The following is a 22,569-nucleotide window of genomic DNA, read 5'->3' as shown; positions in this document are numbered from 1 at the left end:
TCAAGTTGGCTTATTAAAGCCTCGAGCCGATTCCAAACTCGAGTCGAACCCTCTCGAGCCGAGCTTTCACTGAGTTTTGACCGAGCCAAGCTCGAAGGGTTAGCGGGCCACCTTTTCTGTTTAGCACTCCTAAATTCTATATTATCTTCTTCGAGACTTCGACTCCCTGTTAAACCCTAGAAAAACCCTAAGTTGTTTTCGCCACTCTGCTTCGCTAAGGGGAAGACAGAGAAATATGAAGTTGAAGGTCAAGAAGGCAACAATGGCGACGATTAAGAAGAACAGCAAAAAGAAGGAAAATAAGGAAAAGCAGAAAAAACCAGAATATAGTGAAAGGGAAACCTCCGGAGATGAGGTACATGGTAATTTTCGAAATATGAAGTTGAAGGTCAAGAAGGCAACAATGGCGACGATTAAGAAGAACAGCAAAAAGAAGGAAAAGAAGGAAAAGAAGGAAAAGCAGAAAAAACCAGAATATAGTGAAAGGGAAACCTCCGGAGATGAGGTACATGGTAATTTTCTCAACTCATAATAGACTTTTGTACTTCAGAACTTTAAAAACATTGTGTTCTTTTTTTCAATTCGCTGTCGAATATGAGGTTGTTTCGATAATTGCAGGAGATGTTTCAACCAATGGAAATGTCAAAGTTAGTGCATATAACGATGTAAATTCAGGCGGCAATGATGATAATGAATCTTATCATTCTGTTGAAGAGAGTGATTCGTCAGAAGACGAGGTTTGATGATTGTATTAGCTTAAATTAGTTGTAAGGGGATTTTTGTTGCTGTGCTTGATGTTTGCCCTGGCATTTGCTTATAATTTCAGGTTGCTCCTCGGAATACAGTTGGAGATGTTCCACTGGAGTTCTACAAAGATGAGGAACATATTGGTTATGATCTTACCGCGAAGAAGATTAAAAAGAAGGAGAGGAAAGATCGACTCGAAACGTTTCTAGCCAATGTTGATGATAAGAAAGCCTGGTACATGCAATATCCTTCAAATGATGCTAGATTGTATGCTAGATCATTATGCTCAGCTTTATGAATGCCATTTCGAACCTGCACATTCTATTGTTAATGTCTTCATTTACCTCAAATATACCTTTTTTTTTCTTTTGAAGTTTGGAGCCTGGTGCTTGGACCTAGGAACATTATGAGTTCCATAAGCTAGATGAGTTTATTTTTTTGCCAAAATTTAGAGTGATGTTTGCTCTTCGATAGATAACACCACCTATATTTGCTCGACGCTCTCAAGTTTCGGGCTTATTTTAGTTACCTGGTTTTCAGAAGTCAGAAGTGTACTTTTGTCTATCTTTTTGTTTATTATTTCTGACACTAGGACCTGTCTTGCGGGTCGAGTACTAGTATGGGAACACATTTCCTTACCTAGACTTTTATTAGCCTGAGAGTGTATCAACGCTATCTGTTGCCTGCTTCCTGAGGACAGCGGCTTGCCACTGCCATCGGCCCGGAAAATGGTGACTCTGTCAAGAAATCTAGTTTTTTTTTTTTTTTTGTTATTTCTGGTTTTTTTTTTCGGTCTCTTACTGAGATAGGGTTTCAACTAATTTAGGTTCGTGGTGGTCTTTCACTAATATAGGGATCCACTAGTACCTCATGTACCTCTTTTTTTTTTTTTATCTATTTTAAGAAACTCCCCTTCTTTGGGATTGCACCTCGTTTGGGGGGGGGGGGAATAAGCGAATTGAGTAACATTGATGTCTTAATGTATTACATGATTATTTATACTTGTGGAGCTTTATCAATATTCAGTTGTGCCGAGTTGACGACATAAGCGTATCCTTTCTCAAATACGGGCTTTGGTAGGATTCCAAGAATAGGGATGCAATTCCTCCTTGATTCTCTTTGATAATAGTTGAATTGATTGAAGTAATGGAGTTATCATCAATTTCTTCTAGATTATGTTATTTACATTGTTTAAACCATAAAATTGAAACTTTTGGTATCAGTTTGCATGGATATGGAACTCTAGGAATTTTGTTTGTCACAAAGATGCCATCCTTGCTTGGTTTGATTTTCTCCAATTGGTGGCTGGTTGCGGAAGAGATATGCAATCAGGAGGTTTGCATGTAGACAGCAACTGATACTTTCGTTTCTTTAAAAAAATATTGAAGAAAGGGAGGGATATTGTGGGTGAGGGGTCTTGGTGAAAATTCTGCTCTTCAAATTTAGTCATTTTCATTTCTACCAATACCATAACTAATAACATTGAAAAACAGAGGGTTTGTGCTTCTAGGTTTTCCATATATACCAATACCATAACTAAATTCGGCTAGGATGTTTGTGCTTCTAGGGTTTCCAGTCCACACGCGAAACAGAGGCAACGAGAGGCAAAATAACATTCAAAAACGTGGTAAAAGAAAAACATAGGGGGGTGTGGCCCATACGTGTGCCTCAACCCAAATAGCGAACACATCATCACATCATGCCCCCCGCGCCTCCTAAAAAGGCTCCAGAAGCGCGCGCCAATGAGCACCTATCGTTGTTTGGCTCACTTAGGCTGACAAATGCGTTTTGGTGGGCACCTTGGCTCACCGTGCGCCGAGGCGTGCCTAGGGAGCTCTTTTTAAAACTAAGACCCTCTTTAAACAAAAGCCTACATAGTAGTTCCAACACTTCGCCTTGAACCTCTCGGCCATCTCTCCTACACAACGATGATGACTCAAATCGAAGAAATAGCGAGCAATTATTCTAGTTCATAATTCTGTTACTATTCCATTTTTGTTTGGATAGGTACGACTAGAGTCTAGGACCAACCTACCATTACCAGAACTCATAATTATAGAATCTTTTTTCTAAAAAAGTTTTACTCGTAAAATTTAATTAAAAATAAAGTTTTTCCTTGTGAAAGGATAAAATATATATTGATTCATATTTGCAAAGATAATGTATGGAAGCATTAGTTTGTACATTTCTATTAGTCTTTCGGTAGGGATAATTCTTTTCGCTATATTTTTTTTGAGAACCTCCTAAAGTTCCAACTAAAAAATGAAATGATTTTTTTATCTCAATTGAAGTAATGAGCCTTCCATTTAACTAGTCTCCGTGTTCCTCAGAACCTTGGAAAGTATACAGAAAGGACGGTCCTTTTCTATTATATTAGATTAGTATTAGTTAGTGATCCTGCCTCATCGAGTCCCTTCTTCTGTGATGAACTCTTGGCACCATCTCGAGTTCTCAACATTTTATCGGGGAGGAAGATGGTGTACCCCTCTAAAAAGAGTAAAATACCCTTAATAAATTAAATGAAAAAATTACAAAAGAAAATAATATGAGAACTCTTTCTTATTTCTACTTGCCACACTAAACAAGTTAAAAATGGTAAATACATTTTTTTCACCTAAGAAGTTTGATTCACCCCTTTCTCTAAATACTCCCTCCGTCTTTTTTTATTTGCTACATTTTGCCATTTAGGGGTGTTTCAATTTATTTGCTACATTTGCAAATATTTCCATATATAGTACATAGGTCCCACACTTTATTTACAAATTTGCCATCACTCCCTTCTTGATTTTGTAAATGTTTCCATATAATAACATAGGTTCCACAATTTACCTATTTGCTTTTTTGTTAATTCCATTTATGTCAATGGTCTCCACTCCCTCCTTGGTCTTTGTGAAAAAGTGCTTGTAGCAAATAAAAAAAGACGGAGGGAGTATAGAATAGGGATATTTAGTTTTGAAAAAAACAAGTCAATTAATCAACAAAGAACCGAAAAGATCAATCAATCAATAAACTTGCAAATAAACATAGCAATCGATTACATTTTATCAAAAATAAAACAATCATATTATTTAATTTATGTCTATTAGTACAATAAATCAATTAATGCACAATATAAATTTTTAGTCTATACAGAGTACATACTAAAATAAAATTCAAAATTATCCCTATAAATTCAATAACTAGTAAAGGAGAAAAGAAAGTGATGTCATTTCTTCCATAAATTGGCAACTCAAATTATAATATAATAAAATAACAAGTTTTGAAATTAAGGCATGCATGGCGTGCACATAAGGTTATATATATATATATATATATATATATATATATATATATATATATATATATATATATATATGGAGGTAGTGGGTATATACGTGTGTTTGTATGTGTATATATATGTCTGTGTGTATATAATGTGTGTGTGTGCGCGCCTGCGTGGGAGTGTGAGTTTGCATGCACGTGCGTGCGTGCGTGTACATATTCATCTTGAGGGCCACTTGTTGCAGAACTTTGGTCACAACACTTATATCTAAGTTTCTCAGTGTTTTTTCCAGTGTTGACTTCAATCTGCCTGTACACTTGTGATGCCTAAGGGTCATTGATTAACATGACTAGGGCATGGACAAGTGATTATTGAATGTCCAGGATTTATTTCATTTTTTTCTGGGGCAAGATATGTGAAATATGATAATTTTCTTCTTTTCCCACACTTAGTAAATGTACATGCTTCTTTCATGCGACAAGTTCTGTCTTTGTTTACATTATGTAATATACTCAGGCGGAAGTTTGTTGATGTATACAATGATGAAGAAGTGACAATAGAGAGAGACGACATGAGGATGATTCGCCGTATCATGAAAGGAAAGACACCACATGCTGATGCGGATCCGTATGCGGTAGCCTGCTGCTGCTCTCTCTCTTTCTATATCTATATATATATATATATATATATATATATATATATATATATATATATATATATATATATATATATATATATATATATATATATATATATATATATATATAGATGGATAAGTAGATAGATTATAGATATGTCAGGATTCTATTTTGTGTCTATCTTTTATAACTGTAATACATCTTTGCAGCCTTATGTCGATTGGTTTCATTGGGAAGGTAAAGGTCATCCTCTATCAAACGCACCGGAGCCAAAGAGACGATTCGTCCTTTCAAAATCAGAGGCCAGACAGGTGTGTTTTTTCAGGACTCTCTGTTACAAGTGTCAGTTTGATACAGTGCTAGCCTCTTTTTTCTATTTTCAAAGACACTGGTGGGTTTTCTTTTTTGTTTTTTTGGTACTAAATTCTTTGACATTTGAAATAATATATGAGGAGGCTTATAGCTCTAGATCGCACAGACTACCAATGGTTTGAACTATATGGTTATAACTTATGTATATTCCTTTTTCAGCTATGCGTGCTAGAGATATGTGGCTGTCTTTAAAATACATGTGAAAAGTAAATATTTGACATGGCCTGATCATATTGTGATAGAGTATTTACATGTTTTTCTAAGATGCTAGGATATTTAGCTGTGACTTGAATACCGTATGCAAAGCGTCAGGCAAGTAGGCAATTATTCTTACATGTTTTTCTAAGTATAGGTACACAATGGGTTGTAACTTATGTACTGGATTTCTCAGCTATGCGTGCTAGAGATGTATGTGCGTCTTTATAATACATGTCAATTGGTCATATCATGATGGAATATTTACATGTTCTTCTAAGATGCTAGGATATTTAGCTGTTACTTAGACACCCTTTGCAAAGCGTCAGGCAAGTAGACAAGTATGCTTTCACCCTTTGTCTTACAAAGGGATGTCCCCCGGGGGGACTAAATGCTTATGATAATGTGTGTAACATTCCCCTTATTTACATTTTTTTCCTCTCGACCTCTCTGGATTAAGCAAGAAAAAGAACTAAAAAGGATAAATTAGAGAAAACAAAAGAAAATGATGAGGAATAATATAGACCAATAATCAAAGAGGAGGGAATTAATATGGAGAATCTTCAAGGTGAAACAACACTAATGGAGAAAATTATGACTCGAACAACTTTTGATAAAGCTGCGGTCTAAAGACTTGGAGCTGGGACAGGGGAAGACAAAGGATAGCAAGAGAGAAGGAACGGAGCTCAGAACTGAAGACAAGAAATGATTAGGATAAAGTAAAGGACTCTATAAAATGTGTAGTCTTTGTACAAAATGATTTCTGATGGCTGCTGCTTCAACAAATGATGCTGAAGTAATCAAAGGTTGGAAGAGAGGAAAAGGAAAGGAATCAAGTAAGGGTTGGCAATTGGCAAAGGAAAGGAACTCCAACCCCCAACCCCAAAATCACCAAGATGTTTGGTTAGGCAAGAAAAAGGGTTACAAAAGTTGAACCCTTCTCCTCCCCCTCCCCCCTCCCCCCTCCCTCCTTTCCTTCCTCCTATCTTTTTCTCTCACTTACACCGGCGGCCCGGCACCGATGTCGACCACACAGCCGCCAGACTTTCTGTTCTGTCTCTCCCTACGACTAGCTGAAGCATTTCACCTGAGTTTTCTATCTCTCTCTCCTCTGACTTGTAGACCCGGTGGTTTTTGGTGTGATGTTGGTGGATTCGGTTGTTAGGGATGGTTGTTTCGGAGATGGGGTGATGTTTCAGTTGGTAAAGTTGGTTGGTTTCGGTGGATGGGGTAGGCCTTAGTGGTAATGTTGGTGGCTTTGAGGGCTTAGACGGGTCAAGGTGGTGCTCGGAGTTTCATGTTAGGGGTTTCGGCTCGTGGAGTTGCAGGTGTTTAGGGTGGAGTTGCGGTGGGTCAACAGTGATTTTGGGTATAAGGTTGGCGGCTCACTGGAGGAGTGGAGGAGTGGTGTAGGCTAGGGTCAGTTCGGTGGTTGAGTTGGTGGTGGGGTAAGGGTCAGTTGTGGTTATGGTGTACAGGGATTTAGGGGAATTCAAAACCTGGGGGGGGGGGTTTTCTAGAATCTAGAGGATCAATGTAAGGGGAAGTGGGGTAATCCTAAATTGAAAAATAGGTAAAGGGAAAAGAAAAAATCATCAACCAAACATCAAGTAAGGGAAAGCTAAGTTTGGAAACCCTTTTCCTTTCTCAACACCCCTCAACCAAACTCCCCCTTAAATTGAGGCATAATATTAAATGAGAGATGGAAAGGGGATTAAATCAAAGGATATTGAGCTGATGTCTAGGGACAAGGGGCTGAGCAGTAGAGGTTGAGGGTAGATAATAAGACAGTTTGAGCATGTGATATTTGTTGATGTGGAGTAGTGAATTACCAATTGGGACTTCTGAGTTATGAGTGCCTGTGTGAGAGAGAGAGACAGAGAGACCATGGCTGTTGCAAGCAATTATTTATTTGCAAAATTGCGCTTCTAGAGTGCCTTAGCTAATTACGGACATTTATTTGTGTGACAGCTAGGTGTATTCATGAGACGTCCGATGTGTAGGCTTTACTCCAACATCTTGTAGGTCTTTGGTATTGCTCCTTGGGTTTGTTAATGTGTACGCTTAACTTAAATGTCTATAGGTCTTTGGTGCATTTCTCCTTTGTTTTGTTAATATCCAAAGTGGTCTATTCTTTTGCAATTTGCATCCTTTGCTTAGGCTTAGTGTAAAAATGGTGTGATCAGCCACGGGGCAGGCTCCTAAGACTTCATTGGGATAGTAGTCATGATTGTCATCATCTTTAAACTCCTCTAATTTCTTATGTTATCATGCTAATCTGCAGAGAAATAAGTATGTGAGGGCAATCCGAGAGGGAAGAATTAAATTTGATAAACCCAAGGAAGAGCCGAGGTTCTACCTATTGTGGGGTGATGATTCTAGCTCATCCGAAAAAACAAGGGGATTGTCATATATTCCTCCTCCAAAAGCAAAACTGCCTGGTATGTATACTTGGGGCTAAGGCAGTGCTTTCTTTGTTTTGAGTTGTAAGTATCACCTCAACTAATTGTATTCTGCTTTCAGGTCATGAGGAAGCTTACAATCCTTCCTTGGAATTCATACCAACTGAAGAAGAAATCAATTCGTATCAATTGATGTATGAAGAAGATAGACCTAAATTTATTCCCACAAGGTATAGCTAATATATATCTGATGTTACTAGCATACTTCCTCTTTTTTCCTATGGCATCATATGAAATTTCTCGCTTTCTAATGCACAACTTTGACCATTAATAGCTTTGATTATGTATTAGTACAAAAATTATTAGAAGTTGATATTTTGAAATTATACTTTGACCATTAACATCATCGTAATTAATTACATTTGTTTTTATGTAACTGGTTAAAACTTCTTGTTAAAGCTAGTACATGAATACTGTAAAAGTCAAAATGATGCAGTAGAAGAAAAAAAATGTGGGAATTATAATATTGAATCTGAATGATTTTTCCTCTGTGTTGACGGCTAAACACACTAACCTTTTTGATTGATTAGGTATACATCTTTGAGAGGCATTCCGGCGTACGACAAGTATATCAAGGAATGTTTTGAGCGTTGTTTGGACCTGTATATGTGTCCTAGAGTTCGTAAAAAACGCGTGAGTTTCTGCTCCTTGGTAAAAGTAAAATTGGTTTTTTTGTGTGAACTCAATTTCATATCCTACAGTACTTCTGGCGTTCCCAACTGCCCAATACACTTCTGAACAGAAATGATAATGTGATGTTTACCTTAATCTCTTTTTGGTGTCTCCAGCTTGATATTGATCCTGAATCTTTGAAACCGGAGAGGCCGGATCCAAAGGATCTTAAACCTTACCCGACTACATGTTATATTGAGTACAAGGGTCACACTGACGCTGTTGTCTCCATTTCGACCGAGGCTTCAGGGCAATGGTTAGCTTCAGGTATGCTAATGTTTATCTAGTCTTTTACTTTTGTTTTCTATGATGATGTCATATAGGCTAATTATTGTCCTTATCTGGTTATTAATTTTGTAAGGCTCAACTGATGGAACTGTACGCATTTGGGAGGTTGCTACTGGAAGATGTGTCCGTGTGTGGGAAGTTGGCGGTGCTATCAGACATGTTGTATGGAATCCCTTACCACATCAACCGATCTTGGCTGTCTCTGTGTATGGTTCTTTGAGTTGTCTGGTAGATTTGTTTCCTTTCTTATGTTCTTTTGCATGACAATTGGCGAACCTCTACCCTTTAGGGACCGGGATGTACTTATCTTAGATACTGGATTGGGTAGCGAAGAAGAGCAGGGGAAAATCAAAGATCTTTTACACATTGAGAAACCTATTATTCCAGATGAATCTGGTCAGTGGTTCTGGTTTCTACTACTGTGACTATTATAGCTTTTTCGTAATACTGTGTATGTTATTTCTTTGTTCCATTGAAGCTTGGTTGCATGTCCTTGCTACATTACCAATTAGCCTATTGATGTTGTATATTATTGTTACACATAGGTGATGCTGGCATTGTAAGCTGGCTTCCTGATGACAAACTTGGTGGTTTGAGATTGAAGCATTTCAAGGTAAGTTTTCATCATCTGCTTGCTAAACATGAGTTATGCAGAAGTCGATTTAGTACAGGATGTGATTGCGGACTGTCATTGAATTTTACAGACTGTGTCATCAATTGAGTGGCACCGCAGAGGAGATTATCTCTCAACAGTGATTCCAGCAGATATCCTTCTTTTCAATCTATTATGACCTTTCATTGCTAATTTCTAATTTCAATCATATAATAATAGCATAAATCCATAAAGGTTTAAGGAAATGTTCCTGGATTATCTGATTGCTGATTTCTGATTTCTGATTTCAATCATAAATCTTCATATATTATTATCGTTAATAGATGCATCATATTGATCTTTTATACTATTTAGATCTTAACTTTGACCATATATAATTACTAATATGTAAAGATGAATGTCATTGTCTTATTTGTTATTGGGTTGATATCTCAATGTATATTTTCGAAATATTAATTTTCTTTTGTAATTTTTAGTCATATATTTCCTTTGCTCCCATTTAATTGCAACACTTCCAGTTTCATGCTTACCGATGCACAATTTACACTATTAATATCTTTAGTTATGTTTTGGTAAAAATTTAAAAATTAGATATTAATAAACTATACAATTAGATAAATCCAACAAGATTCCACATGACTTCTTTTCCATACATGTGGAACACAAAAGCTAGTTATACGAGTGATTGTGAATAATACCAGAACTGGAGGAGTGGGGGAAGTACAATTTAAGATACCGATGGTCAAATTTGTGTGCGCAAGCGTTTGAATCGATATGCTTTATCTATTAAGAAACAAAGTATTGAATCATATGGCAACTAATATTGAAGTTGATGATAAAACTAATTGTAGGTGTGTAGTAGCTGTAAGTTGTAATGATGTATCATTGTTGAATCTGTTGTATAATTGAACATAATCATTTCATTATGCTCAATATTGTCCTTTATACAAATTTCATGTTATTTTATTAATTAATTAGTCATCGTTTGCATTGGTCAGTATCTATCATGTAATTTTTGTATTTTTAGTTTTTTTTTCTGAATTTTTTTTTTTATTATTGTTCAGACAATTTGCATCATTTTGTCATGTTATATCACATGACTTTATTCTTCACCAGAATTTTTAGTCTGAACTCTGAACATCAAAAGTTTGGGGAACTTTGGACTTTGGAGTGTGGTCTTTGTGTTTTCTTTGATAAAGCTGCTTTGTGTTGGTGGTGTTCTGTGTGTGCTTAAGTTTTGAAGCCTTGACTTAAAGAAACTGTGGGGGTTTTATGTTCGTACAAAATTTATATGAATACATACCAGGTGAGTATATGGATATATCTAGTCTTATCTTCCTATTACCTTGTTGAGTGCTTAACTTACTGCGGTTTACTTCATCATGAAAATTAGATGAATTTGGAGCACATATTGCTTTCATAGTTTCACTTGATCCACATATTTTCTGGAGCATTTTTTGTGATAATCCTAACAGACGGTTCTTTGTTTCATGGTTCTGGAGTATTTTTTGTGATTATTCCAATAGGTGCTCTTGTAACTGGCTTATTGCATTTTTGTTTTTGATGATAAGCTCTAGCTGTTTTAATTAGAGGCCATGATTCCATATCAATTTACTCATCATTTTTTTACCTGATATGCATACACCAGTAAAAAATCACATCCAGTGTCATGCAGTAGGTCGCATTAAAAAAAAAATGTGACCTTTTTTACTCGAACAGTGTGTAGCAGTTATGCGCATAAGATCTTGTCTCAGAATGAATCTTCTTATACTTGAGCAGCTGAGCTACTTTGTTCAAGTTGAGTTTCTGGTTTTCCGTTGGTCGGGAACTGGTTTTTTATATCCGGGCCTTTTAATCTGGCTAGACTTGGTAACTTTTGTTGCTAAAAGAGATGCCAGGCTATTGCTGTTGAGGAATGAACCACAGTCACTGTAGTGTTGCATACTGCATATTTATCTTTGTATGAGGCTGGAAATTCATCTAGTGTGCTTCTATGGTTGACTATTGTCACCCGCTAGCCTTCTGTGTTTTCTTGACTTGCATTAAACGTGAATCTCGAGCGATAGTGATACATCAGCTGTCTAAGAAAGAAAGTCAGAGAGTCCCATTCAAGTTGCATGGACTTCCAGTATCTACTGCTTTCCATCCATCTCGCTCCATTTTCTTTGTCTCAACAAAGAAGCATGTTCGTGTGTATGATTTACTCAAAGAAAAACTGATCAAGAAGCTTGATACAAAGTTCCGTGAAGTTTCAAGCATCGCAGTACATCCTGGTGGTAGCTATCTAGTCTTTGCTCCTTAAATAATTATTATGTCTGATTTTATTTATAACCTTTGCTATCATGTTTCTAGTGTTTCATTTGTACAACTGTTTGCATCTAAATATTTGCTATGAATTTTATGCAGGTGACAATTTGATCGTCGGGAGCAGGGAAGGAAAATGGTGCTGGTTTGACATGGATCTCTCATCGACACCTTATAAAGTCGTGAAGTATGTTTCCAGTCGTTAAAATGCTTCCATTTCTCATGGCTCAATTTGGTGGACATGAGAACATGTACAATGATAATGACTCTCCAATGAAGTCTCTAGTCACTATCCTCTCTTTAAGCTACTCTTAAAAACTATATCTAAAAAACACCCAACAATAATAAAGGTCTTTAAAAAGCTCTCCATTTACTATTCAGTATGTAATGGTCCTCATGTCAAGTAATGAAACTCACTCCTTTGTGCCATGTGTCACAAATATGATGGGGCAATGGACAGTCATTTCCCATTTTTCCCAAATGATTTCTCCTCCAAAAGACACTTTTCAAAGTGTCTCCATGGAGATACACTCAAGATACCTAAGAGCCCCACTGTTGGGTAAGAACTAAGAAATAGCTCTCTATTTTCTCTCTCCTTAGAGAGCTAGTTGGGGAGCCTCTCAAGAACCCCATTGTACATGCTCTTAAAATTACCCATCTCTGTTTTTAATAATTTTTTATTGTGTTTGAGTTCGCTTTCAACTGGTGTTGACCTTAATGTTTCGAGTCTTAGTAGATCAGAGAGTGGTTACGGTTGTGAATATCGAAAAGAGAGAGATCAAAATGAAAGAGGAATGAGCTGCAATCTTTGACAAAGTAGTTAAGTAGAAGTTGCTAAGAACTCATTTCATCCAATCTTAGGATAGTTTTCCCGCTTTTTCCTTTTTCTCTTGGGTCGAGATGCCAGGGCAAGGGGGTTTCAGTTTTGCATAGCAGAATACTGTCCTTGTGCCTTTTCTTTTATTATCCAGTATATCAATTCGAAAGGATGTGACATACTGATTTCACTCTTCCAATGCTCTTCAGGAATCACACAAAGGATATAACAAATGTGGCTTTTCACCGTTCGTATCCTCTATTTGCTACATGTTCGGAAGATGGTATAGCGCATGTTTTCCATGGCATGGTTTATTCTGACCTAAATCAAAATCCACTCATTGCTCCACTGAGGATTCTCCAAGGGCATTCTAGCCAAAAAGGAAAAGGTCAGAACAAAATCTCGTTTCTATCTACTTGATGAAGTGTGCTACTTAACTACTAATGGGACTGGAATTGATGGTTGTTTTAAGAAAAGTTTAGCATATTCCCTACTTTCAAGTACTCTTGTTATTGCAAATAACTGATATGTAGAAAAGTGTGATCAAGGATGAACCAAAGGGAAGAGTAATATCATGTCGAGACTTTAGATGTCTTGATGCATTCTGCAATCCAACAGTCGTTTACACATAAAATTATCTTAATGACCAGGATGTTCTTGAATTTTTGCAGTCACCATTTTTCTATAAATAAATAAAAACTGAAATGAAGTTTTTCTGTTAGAGTTCTAGCTAAAGTCGGGCGGATCTAGCGTGATTCAATGGGTTCAACTGAACCCACGAAAATCTGGAAAAAAAGAAAAACGATGCAGAAACGAAAAGAAACAAATTATATATATAGTACACGCGTGCTTTAAAGCAGATATAAATGTTTGGTTCAGTGATAGTAAGCGCACCAGAAGTCTACTGTGCTTTAGTGTGCCCACACGGGTTAGACGCCAATGAGTATCATTTTGCCTGATTTTGTTTTCCGGTTGTTGTTTTTCATTATCTTCTTTTCAACTTTTTGTAGCCAGTAGCCTACTTTTCTTATACTTTTAATCGTTCTTCAATTATTTGGCAATTCCTAACAGTTTGTTTTTTATTTCTTGTTTTTCTTTTTTTTTGATACAACATTACGTTAACTTTTCTTAGATAGGATATATTTTATTCATTTTTTAAAAAAATTAAACAATGGGCTAACTTAGTAGTTGTTAGTCTTACATGCATGCGATGTGTGTAAAATCATATAAAATTCTATAAAAGTATAGTAAATAAGAATTATTGGAACGGACAAGAGAAAAAATTATGGAAGGAAGGAGCGAAAAAACGACAGTTTGTATATAGTGTTTTGTATTTTTTTAAAAGTTTAAAACGAATTGTTAATCAATGGAGTTTTGTCATTAAACTAGCAATTTTTGTTTAAAAAAAATAGTTTAGAATGTGGATTTTAGAAGTTATTGACTTCCAAGTACTCCCTCTGTCCCAAATTAGTTGCTACATATTGACTTTGAGCACTATTCATTTTGCCACTTTGACCGTCTTTTATATACGTAATGGTAAACATATTCATGTGGGATTTTCTTTGATTCGTCTCAATATGTATTTCTCAAATATATAATTTTTGTAATTTTTTCATATACCGAATTTGAGATATTAATTTTTGAAACCGTATCTTGGAAAGTGTGAAAAAGGAAATGTAGCAAATAAATTGGGACGGAGGGAGTAAGTATCGAGCGCCGTGTTCTCGTACTTAATTTTCAAATTAGTTTTTAAGAAAGTAGTTAGTTATTTGGTATTTTTTTTGTATTCTCCTTCTCTCCCCTTATACGATAGAGATTGGTCATAATTTAAAATTTAGACTAATAAATTGGAATTTTTAGTCAATTTAGCTTGAGTTTTTTGTGGAACGATTCGGAACCCATTTGGGTAAAAACCTGGATCCGCCACTGGCTAGAGTCACATTCAAAATGAAACAGTCTGGATGCATGCAAACTTACCACATTGTTCATGTGTAAGACTGGTTTGATACAGCTTTGAGACACCAGGATAAAAAGGTGAGATTGGGAAGACTCTGGATACGTTAAATGGCCGAAGAGGTCCATGTGGCCAATACAATGAGAGGGGAGAGGCTCAGATTAGTTTTTGAAGTAACAAAAGCTGTTTGATTTGGTATAATCTCACATAGGACAGTTTGCCAGGGTTTTTCAAGCTGAAAGGTATCTTTCCCTGAAGGCCTGAACTATGTGGCTGAAAGCTTGAATCATTGTCTAGGACACTAGGCTCAGTAGTCAGTAATGTGTGTCCAGCTGTGTTGAAGCAGAAAAGTTAATGTCTTAAATGATGATTCCAAGGAGTTAATGCTGGTTGAAAAGATGGGGACACATCTACCGTATAATATGTTATCAGTTTCAAGGGGAGGAAATTTTGGAGGAAATTCCAAGGCGTTAACCCTTTCACAACCCGGAAAAGAGGGGATATTTTGTAAATATATAACGACGGTAAAATTGTTTGGCTGAATCAGTAGGTAATTGGCTGCAGCGTGTCGGATATAAGGTTTGATTTTTGTAGTTTCAGCAAGATTAGCTGTTATTCCCATGTGAATGGTTTATAACTTTTCTATTAAAATGTCCATGTGAATCACCCCATAATTATAAAAATTATTGTTCAAGTAATAATTTTTCATACTTATTCTAAGTCTGTAATTGATCCCTTAATTAATTAAGAATATTACACCCCGAATGGGAAAGTGAAAGGCTTTTAAAACTGTAAGAATAGTGACTTGAATGGTGCCTTGAAGGTGTTTGATAGGATGCGTGAAGAAGGAATGACATAAGGCTGACTTTGAATGCACATATCTCTCAATATATAAATGATTTTGAGGTGATTCAAAGTGGAGGTGATAGCTTGTTCCTAGAGCTTTCCAACGATAGGTCATATGCCCAATTCCGCTGATAAACGAGAAAGTTATGTCAGTTTTACGAAGAACTGACGAAACTGTTTTCGTCGCCCGGTCGGGCGCGCAAGCTGGTCTGGGAAATCTGGGGACCGCCCGGTCGGGCGGATTTCGCCTGGGCCGCCCGGGCGGGTCGGCGGGTAACGCGGAAACGCGTTTTTGAGCACTAAGCATAAATAGGTTATTTGTACCTAGGTTTTAAACGCCGATTTAGCCTAAATTTTCTCTGTAATCTGGTTTTCCTCGCACAATAAAATATTCTCGCCCTCTCTGCCGTGGATGTAGCCAAATTGGTGAGCCACGTAAATCTGTTGTCTGATTTTATCGCTTTTTGCATTCATAATTTGTTTCTCTCTCACGTCCGTTATAACAAAAACAAATAGAGGATAACTGTCAATACACATTTAGAAACAAATCTAAGGTACGACATAATTTATATCGCTATCTATGATAAAAAGAATGGGCGCGAAGTTTTTTTTTTAGTTTGACTACATATATACTAGGTGAATAAGACATTAGGGAATGAAGTATGTTGTGGGAAGGTGCGCAACTTGTCTACAGAGCATGAAATATTGGTTTTTTATCAATGTATATGAAAATTTAGTTGTAGGACTGTTATTGTCTTGGTATTCTACTTGCATATGAATTCTATGATCTTCTGATTCTCCTCATAAGATTTCATACTCGAATTATGTGCATGAGCGTTGTTTAGGAGTATTGCCGTTTACTCCTTATAAGATAACTTCTTACTCCATATATGATTAGCAAAGTTTATATTCTACTTCACTTGTAGTTATTGTATATTTGTATACTTTATGTGTATACTTCTTAATTGGTGAAAATTAATGTTTAACTTTACTTTGTTAAATGTTAATAAATATCTCGTGTGGCACTTTAAAAGTATATAAATTGACTTGTGTCATGAATAAACATTATACTTATTACCAATGGGTCTTGGTTTCAAGTATATTGCAAGTTCTGTCCAATGATTTAAAAATTGTTCTTTCAAATTGTATAGCTTAGCCTATGTGATAATAATCTCTTGTGGCTTATTGAGATTCAAACTCTATTTTTCTCTTTTTCAATTCTATTATCAGTATCTATTAATCTAAAAGAATATGCATTAATAATATAGTAGGAGTGTAGGACACTCTACCACTGAGTTATATCCCTACCCTGTCCCCATCGAGAAAGAGAACTGACTAAATGTAAGGCAAAGGGTTGAGAAACTCAACGCCACTAATTCTGTTGTTTATGTTTTGAACAACTTGGAGCTGGGACTTCTTTTCGCACTATTACAGACAAAAAGAATGGGTAGATATGGATTCTTTTTAATTTTATGTCTATAAAGTATCTTATGTTCATTCTCCAACATTTACCAGTGTGTTTACTAGCATCATTAATAAACAAGATGGTAATGGTACAATGTTCATTCCACTTTTTATGAGGTATTCTGGTTTCTGCTGAACCCTTGCCTATGTTTTTCATTTTCTGATTTTTTATCTGCAGGAGGTATTCTGGATTGCAAGTTTCATCCTAGGCAACCCTGGTTGTTTACTGCTGGTGCTGATTCTGTCATCAAACTTTATTGCCATTAGGAGGATTAACAGAAGAGCACCTTATTCTTGTGATCTTTCGCATTGAAAAGTTAACATTCGACTTTAAAACCGGCAGTGATATTAGAGCTCACAGATTGAGGAACTACTGAGGCATTGAAAAATAACATTCGAATTTGAAACCGGCAGTGATATTAGAGCTCACAGATTGAGGAACTACTGAGGCTGAAAATCTCATGTTTCCCATGCCATTGGTACTGCAGGAGCTATCTTTTTGTAGAGTAGGTCTGTATTTTGCTAAAATTTTGATGAGGATATGCCTCTGCTCAATTCTCACAATTGTTCTGTCGATGTAAAGGTAAGTTCTACAACATTATATTTTTACCAAGTGCTCCCTGTTTTTCCCTCTCTTGATAAACTCTTAAGCTTGTAACAATTCTAGTATTCTCGTTTTACAAGCAGCATAAACAAAATAGAAAAGGGGTGCCTTCCATGTTGTACTCATGTAGTCATGTCTAAGCTGGTCATGATTCTCTTTCGTAACTCATGATGTTAGTCTTTCTCATTGCAACTCGGCTTTCTCAGATCTTTTTACTAATATAGCGGACATGCCATTGCCCATTGATCTTCACCTGGAAAGGCAAGAATATGCTGGCGCCTTGTGATTCTTGCTTAAAAATTTGGCTTTAGATTGGACTATGCATGATTTGAGGAGTGCCTGGACATTCGAATCGACTCGGATTACAAAAATTAGACTTTGTTTAGCTAAATTTTGCGTGGACTTAATGCTAGCATGCGTAATTATAGGTGGTAGAGGCGGCGATATTGGAAAAAGGGGATTTATGTTGTTAAAAACAATATATATTAAAAAAGAATAATTATAGGCTAAATAAATTTAATGCAATATATTTCCGATTCAACTTGAATTATTCGACCATTGATAATGCTTTAGCTTTTTCTTGAATTCTTTTTTTTTTTGGTAAATCATGTTATTTTTTCTTGATGGGGGATAAGTACAGTGGTTAAACTTCATTAGTTATGACAAAATTTGAGAATCTTTACATAATTTAAGATTGAGTTGAAATTCATCTACAAATTTTTTTAGAGTTATAAATAATTTAATAATTTAAATAGCATTATGACTCTCTCGTTTCACCTTTTAGTAGCTTTTAAGAAAACACATAATTTAGTAAGTACAAGATAATTGTCTATATACATAGTCCAAAGGTAAGTACATAAATAACTACAACATCTCATGAAAAGAAACAAACCTAGTACCTACCAATTACTAGTCTTGATCAAACTAAGTGTTGTATTTGCCCAAAATTCGACTCGTGACCAAATTTAGATGTTTTTTTTTGGAATAAACTTGATTTCGTTTAAAAAGAAGAAAATATGAGCGATTTGCTAATATTAGGCTCAAATTGGACCAACTTCACTTATTTAATAATAACTTGGACAATTAGAGTTCCTTAAGTTTCAAAATAATATACAAAACATTTAAAAATTGCCCAATGCACTATGCTAACATGACCAAATAACATGATACTCTGGATCCATGATTTCATGTTGCTTTTGAGCGGGATTTGAATCTTGGACAATTATATCTTCACCTCTTAGAGGTATCCAGAGCAATCACTTATAGTTAACGATAACACTACTAATGAAAATCCTTTCAATCTTTATCTAAGTACAACTATGGTTGTTTTTATCTTTAACTATATACAATATACATATAGCCTCTCCTTGTGTCTTTTTCATATTCTTTTCATCAGTTTTACTTAGAATTGTCCATGTCATAGTCAAAGCTATTAGGAGCTTATTTCACATTATCATGGTGATTTGAAATATTAGCATATCTCACAAGGATACTACTTATAATTTTAAAGAGAATTATGAGTACCGGAGATTCCAGAAGTATAGGAGAATGTTCAAAAAAATTTGTCTCGTGTTTGTTTTCTTTAATAACAATCATATAAATGTCATTGTGCTAACACCATGATAAATGAATTGGTGGTTTCTCAAACTATTAGAGTAAAAAAATAAAGAAAAATCAAAAGAATTAATCCAAACTATTGTCCATATCTATATTAATATATTAAAAGGTTTTTCTAAATAAATAACGGTAGCACGTGGCTCTTCCTTTAGAGTGTTTAACTTCATGTAATCCCATGTACAATAAAAATATTAGAAAATGTGTTGTATAAGATTAAACCCTGTGATCATAAACATATATACTAAAGTCCTAACAACTAAACCAAGTGATACTTGATATTATCATTTAAAAGTTTGATATTAATAAATGAAAGACATAATTACCATGGACATAGCCTGAGTCTAAAATCTAGTTCTCATATTAATCCGAACTACTTTGTAAAATTGTAACCCACATCAATCCCATCTATTGAACAAGTCTTCTAAAAACAGTCTTAGGGTGTGTTTGATTGGGAGGAAAGTGTTTTCCAGAAAAACTATTTTCCACACTTTCCTTTGTTTGGTTTGGATCAGATCAAGAAAGGGAAAATATGGGTTGAAATTCATTTTCCAAAAGTGTAAAATTATTCTATAAGGAGGCAGGGAAAGCCACACTTTTTCCCACCTTATAAAATACTAACCCAACAAAACAAATGAAAATAGGTTTAAAAAAAAGGAAAAATTATTTTAATTAAGTCAATCTTTGCGTGGTCTTCCAATTTCAAGTCTAACGTTTGATTATTCATGTTCACGTTTACCTTACATTAGGATTAACTGTAATCAAGGTTTAAGACTACTTACTTGCACAATTGGTAATTAAAAAAGGTGGTTGGAAGTCTGACTTTTATTAAAGTCATCCAAACCTACCCAAAACTAATTAATTACCTGCCCAAAAGCCCACCCAAATAACATTACCCACCCAAAAATCCACCAAAAAAAACGGAAACCCCCCCAAAACAAAACCAATTGCTTTCTCTCTCCTCCATTTTATGTCATCAGAGTGAAACAACAAGAGGGAAGTGCGAAAATTTTCGAAGGGAATTGCTGAAATTTGCGAAGGGAATTGTGAAGGACAATCTATAGTGAATTGCGAAAGGGTATTTTCCATCATCTTTAACATTGTAAGTGTGTTCAATTCCTTCTTCTAGGTTTTTTTTCGATTTCAACATTTTAGGGTTTTGGGATTTAATCTTGATTGATGGCTTATAGTGTTGCTCATATGTTTAAATTTAGCTTATAATTTTACCTCGCATGTTTAATTTAGCTTAACTGTTTATTAAATCATCTTTCATGATTATTAGGTTGCAATGTCAGATAGTTTGTTAAAAAAATGTAACTTTACGTTTCTGGCATGGAGAGAAATTCATGAAAGCTAACACTGGGGAGATGATATACCTAGGGGGTAAAGGCAGGACCTTTCAAGCAAATTCAGATGAATTATGTTATTGGGGGGTCCATGAGATGGCTACCAAAATTGGAAATTATGATGACATAGAGGGGATTTGGTATCTTAGGCCAGGAGAAGCTATGATGGTTGGGTTGACAAAATTGAGGGTGATGCTCAGGTGTTTGAAGCTGGAGAATTAGACATTAAGAATAGTTCAATTGACTTATATGTGCAGCATAAAAGCAATGATGTGTGCATTTTGAAGAATATTCATGATCCCCAAACAAGTAAGAATATAATTTCTTCCACTCAAAAACCCAAAAGTACAATTCCCAAACCAATTCCTGTTCCCAAACCAATTTCTGTTTCCCAACCCACTAAAAAAAAATTGACACCAAGAAGGGGTCCACCTCCTCCTAAAACTCATTTGCTAACTAGACCTAGGTTGAGGAGTGTTGATGTGTGCATTTTGTTGGATTTTGGCACCTCATCTATGACTGACACCTCACCTAAAGTACATAAAGTTCCAGAGCCTGTAATAGACCCATTTACTGCTATTCCTAAACCTAAAAGCCCACAAAAAACACTAGAAAAAAATCATACCTCAACCCTTAGCCATAGAATCACCCTTGAACAATAATTTTCTGGAAAACTATGAGTGGATTGACACTAGACCTAATGAAAGTCCATTGAGGTTGGATGAGCTGATAGACCATTACAGTGATGCATCTGAGGATTCATTACATGAACCAGAAAAAAGGAGGTCAAGTGGGAATTGGGAAGGTGGTTGGAGAGGAAGAACAAACCGGGGATGCAGATTTGAGTAAGGGATAAAATAGTGAGGATGCAGATCTGAGTGAGGGATATGAGCAGGATTTTGGGGCAAAAGATGAGGAGGAATCTCTATTAGAAGAGTCTGATTGCAGTGATGAAGAATATCACATTGCTAAGGAGAGAGGGAGGAGTACTAACAACAAGTTATTACATATAGCTAACCAAACTCAAAAAGAAGCTACAGAAGGCACATTAAATGCCCAAACAAATCCTACAAATGGGAGATCTACTATGACAGGGGAGTGTGGCTATGAGAGTGAGTACTTTGAAAGTGATGAGGACTTAAACACATCTCCAGATAGTGGTGATGAGGTAGAGGGAAGTAGTAGACCTAGGAGAGGGGTGTTAGTTAGTACTCAAACAGATTTTAGCAAGTTTGAGTGGAAGCCAGGCCAAAGGTTTGCAACCAGAGATGATTTTAAGCAGGCAGTGGCTAAGTACTCTATTTTGCAAGGAAGGAACCTCATTTTTTTGATAAGCAACAGCTCAAGGAGGCAGGAACTTGGGGCGAGGTTGGTAAAGGGTTTTACTTGTATGGGTCTTGACATTAATTGAAAGCAAGTTTTTTTGGGAGGAAGGTGGTGGGAGTGCATAAGTGTCACGGAAACATGAAGAAGAATAGACAGTTAAAGGCTACATGGGTAGCTAAGGAAATGCTGGAGGTTTTCAAGGCTAGGCCTCATTGGCCAGCCAAGGACATACAAGAAACAATGAAGAGAGCTTGTAAGGTGCTGGTGAAGAAGAGTTTTGCCTCGAAAGTGAAGTATCATACCCACAAGCTACTTCATAGGTCAATGCAAGATCATTATCTCAAGTTAGGGAGGCACATAGAAGCAATCAAGCAAACAAGCCCAGATACAATCTTGAATTTGGTGGTTGACACAAGTAAGAAGTCAAATCCACCTACATACCCGAGACTTTTCACTTGCTATGAGGGTTTGGCCATGGGGTGGAAGGAAGGGTGCAGAAGGATCATCTGCATTAATGCTACATTTTTAAAGACATTCCTTGGTAGTCAGATCTTGTCTTCAGTAGGGAGGGATGCCAATGGGCAGATGTTTCCAATTGCTTGGGCTGCAGTTGAGGGAGAAAATAATTCATCTTGGATGTGGTTCATCACTCACCTCTAGAGTTGCCTTGACTTGGGAGATGGTACTGGATTGACCATTGTTAGTGAGGAGCATCTTATAAGCATCTTAATCCTCCTTCTTTATGTTATTACTGTATTATGTGAATGTCAATTGCACACTAATGTTATATCATCTGTTATTGATTAGCATCTGTTATTGCACACTAATGTTGCCATGATCACTAATGTTATTGCACATGAGTGATGATAATTATCTGTTATTGCACACTAATGTTAACTTACATTTGTTATTGCACACTAGTATTAACTTGCCTACTAATACTAACTTGCCTTGCTATGTGCTTTTGCTACTTAGGCTATACTATATGTTGTGGCCACTGTGTGGCCAAAGGCAGAGCACATACATTGTGCTTGCCATGTCATTG

At 36.1% G+C, this 22,569-nt stretch overlaps 1 protein-coding gene across 2 annotated transcripts; it reads left to right on the top strand.

Annotated features, from left to right (window-relative positions):
- Nucleotides 1-148: 148 nt before the first annotated feature.
- Nucleotides 149-17,430, top strand: LOC104896037 (ribosome biogenesis protein BOP1 homolog). Of its 2 annotated transcripts, none has more exons than XM_010682720.4 (17): nt 149-362; nt 619-737; nt 827-981; nt 4,526-4,643; nt 4,857-4,958; nt 7,499-7,655; nt 7,738-7,846; nt 8,207-8,309; nt 8,465-8,615; nt 8,710-8,842; nt 8,926-9,032; nt 9,182-9,249; nt 9,341-9,401; nt 11,298-11,525; nt 11,656-11,740; nt 12,580-12,758; nt 16,813-17,430. In XM_010682720.4, exons 1-17 carry the CDS (start codon nt 236-238, stop codon nt 16,899-16,901), a joined length of 2,091 nt encoding a protein of 696 aa, XP_010681022.2. In that variant the 5' UTR covers nt 149-235; the 3' UTR covers nt 16,902-17,430. The 2 variants fall into 2 exon arrangements, with proteins under 2 accessions (XP_010681022.2, XP_010681020.2); XM_010682718.4 differs by having other exon boundaries at nt 149-512.
- The last annotated feature ends 5,139 nt before the right edge of the window (nt 17,431-22,569 follow it).

The sequence above is a fragment of the Beta vulgaris genome, chromosome 6, assembly GCF_026745355.1.
Source record: "Beta vulgaris subsp. vulgaris cultivar EL10 chromosome 6, EL10.2, whole genome shotgun sequence".
Lineage (NCBI taxonomy): Eukaryota > Viridiplantae > Streptophyta > Magnoliopsida > Caryophyllales > Amaranthaceae > Beta > Beta vulgaris.
The sequence above is the reverse complement of the archived record's forward strand: the minus strand, read 5'-3'. Positions and strand labels throughout refer to the sequence as shown.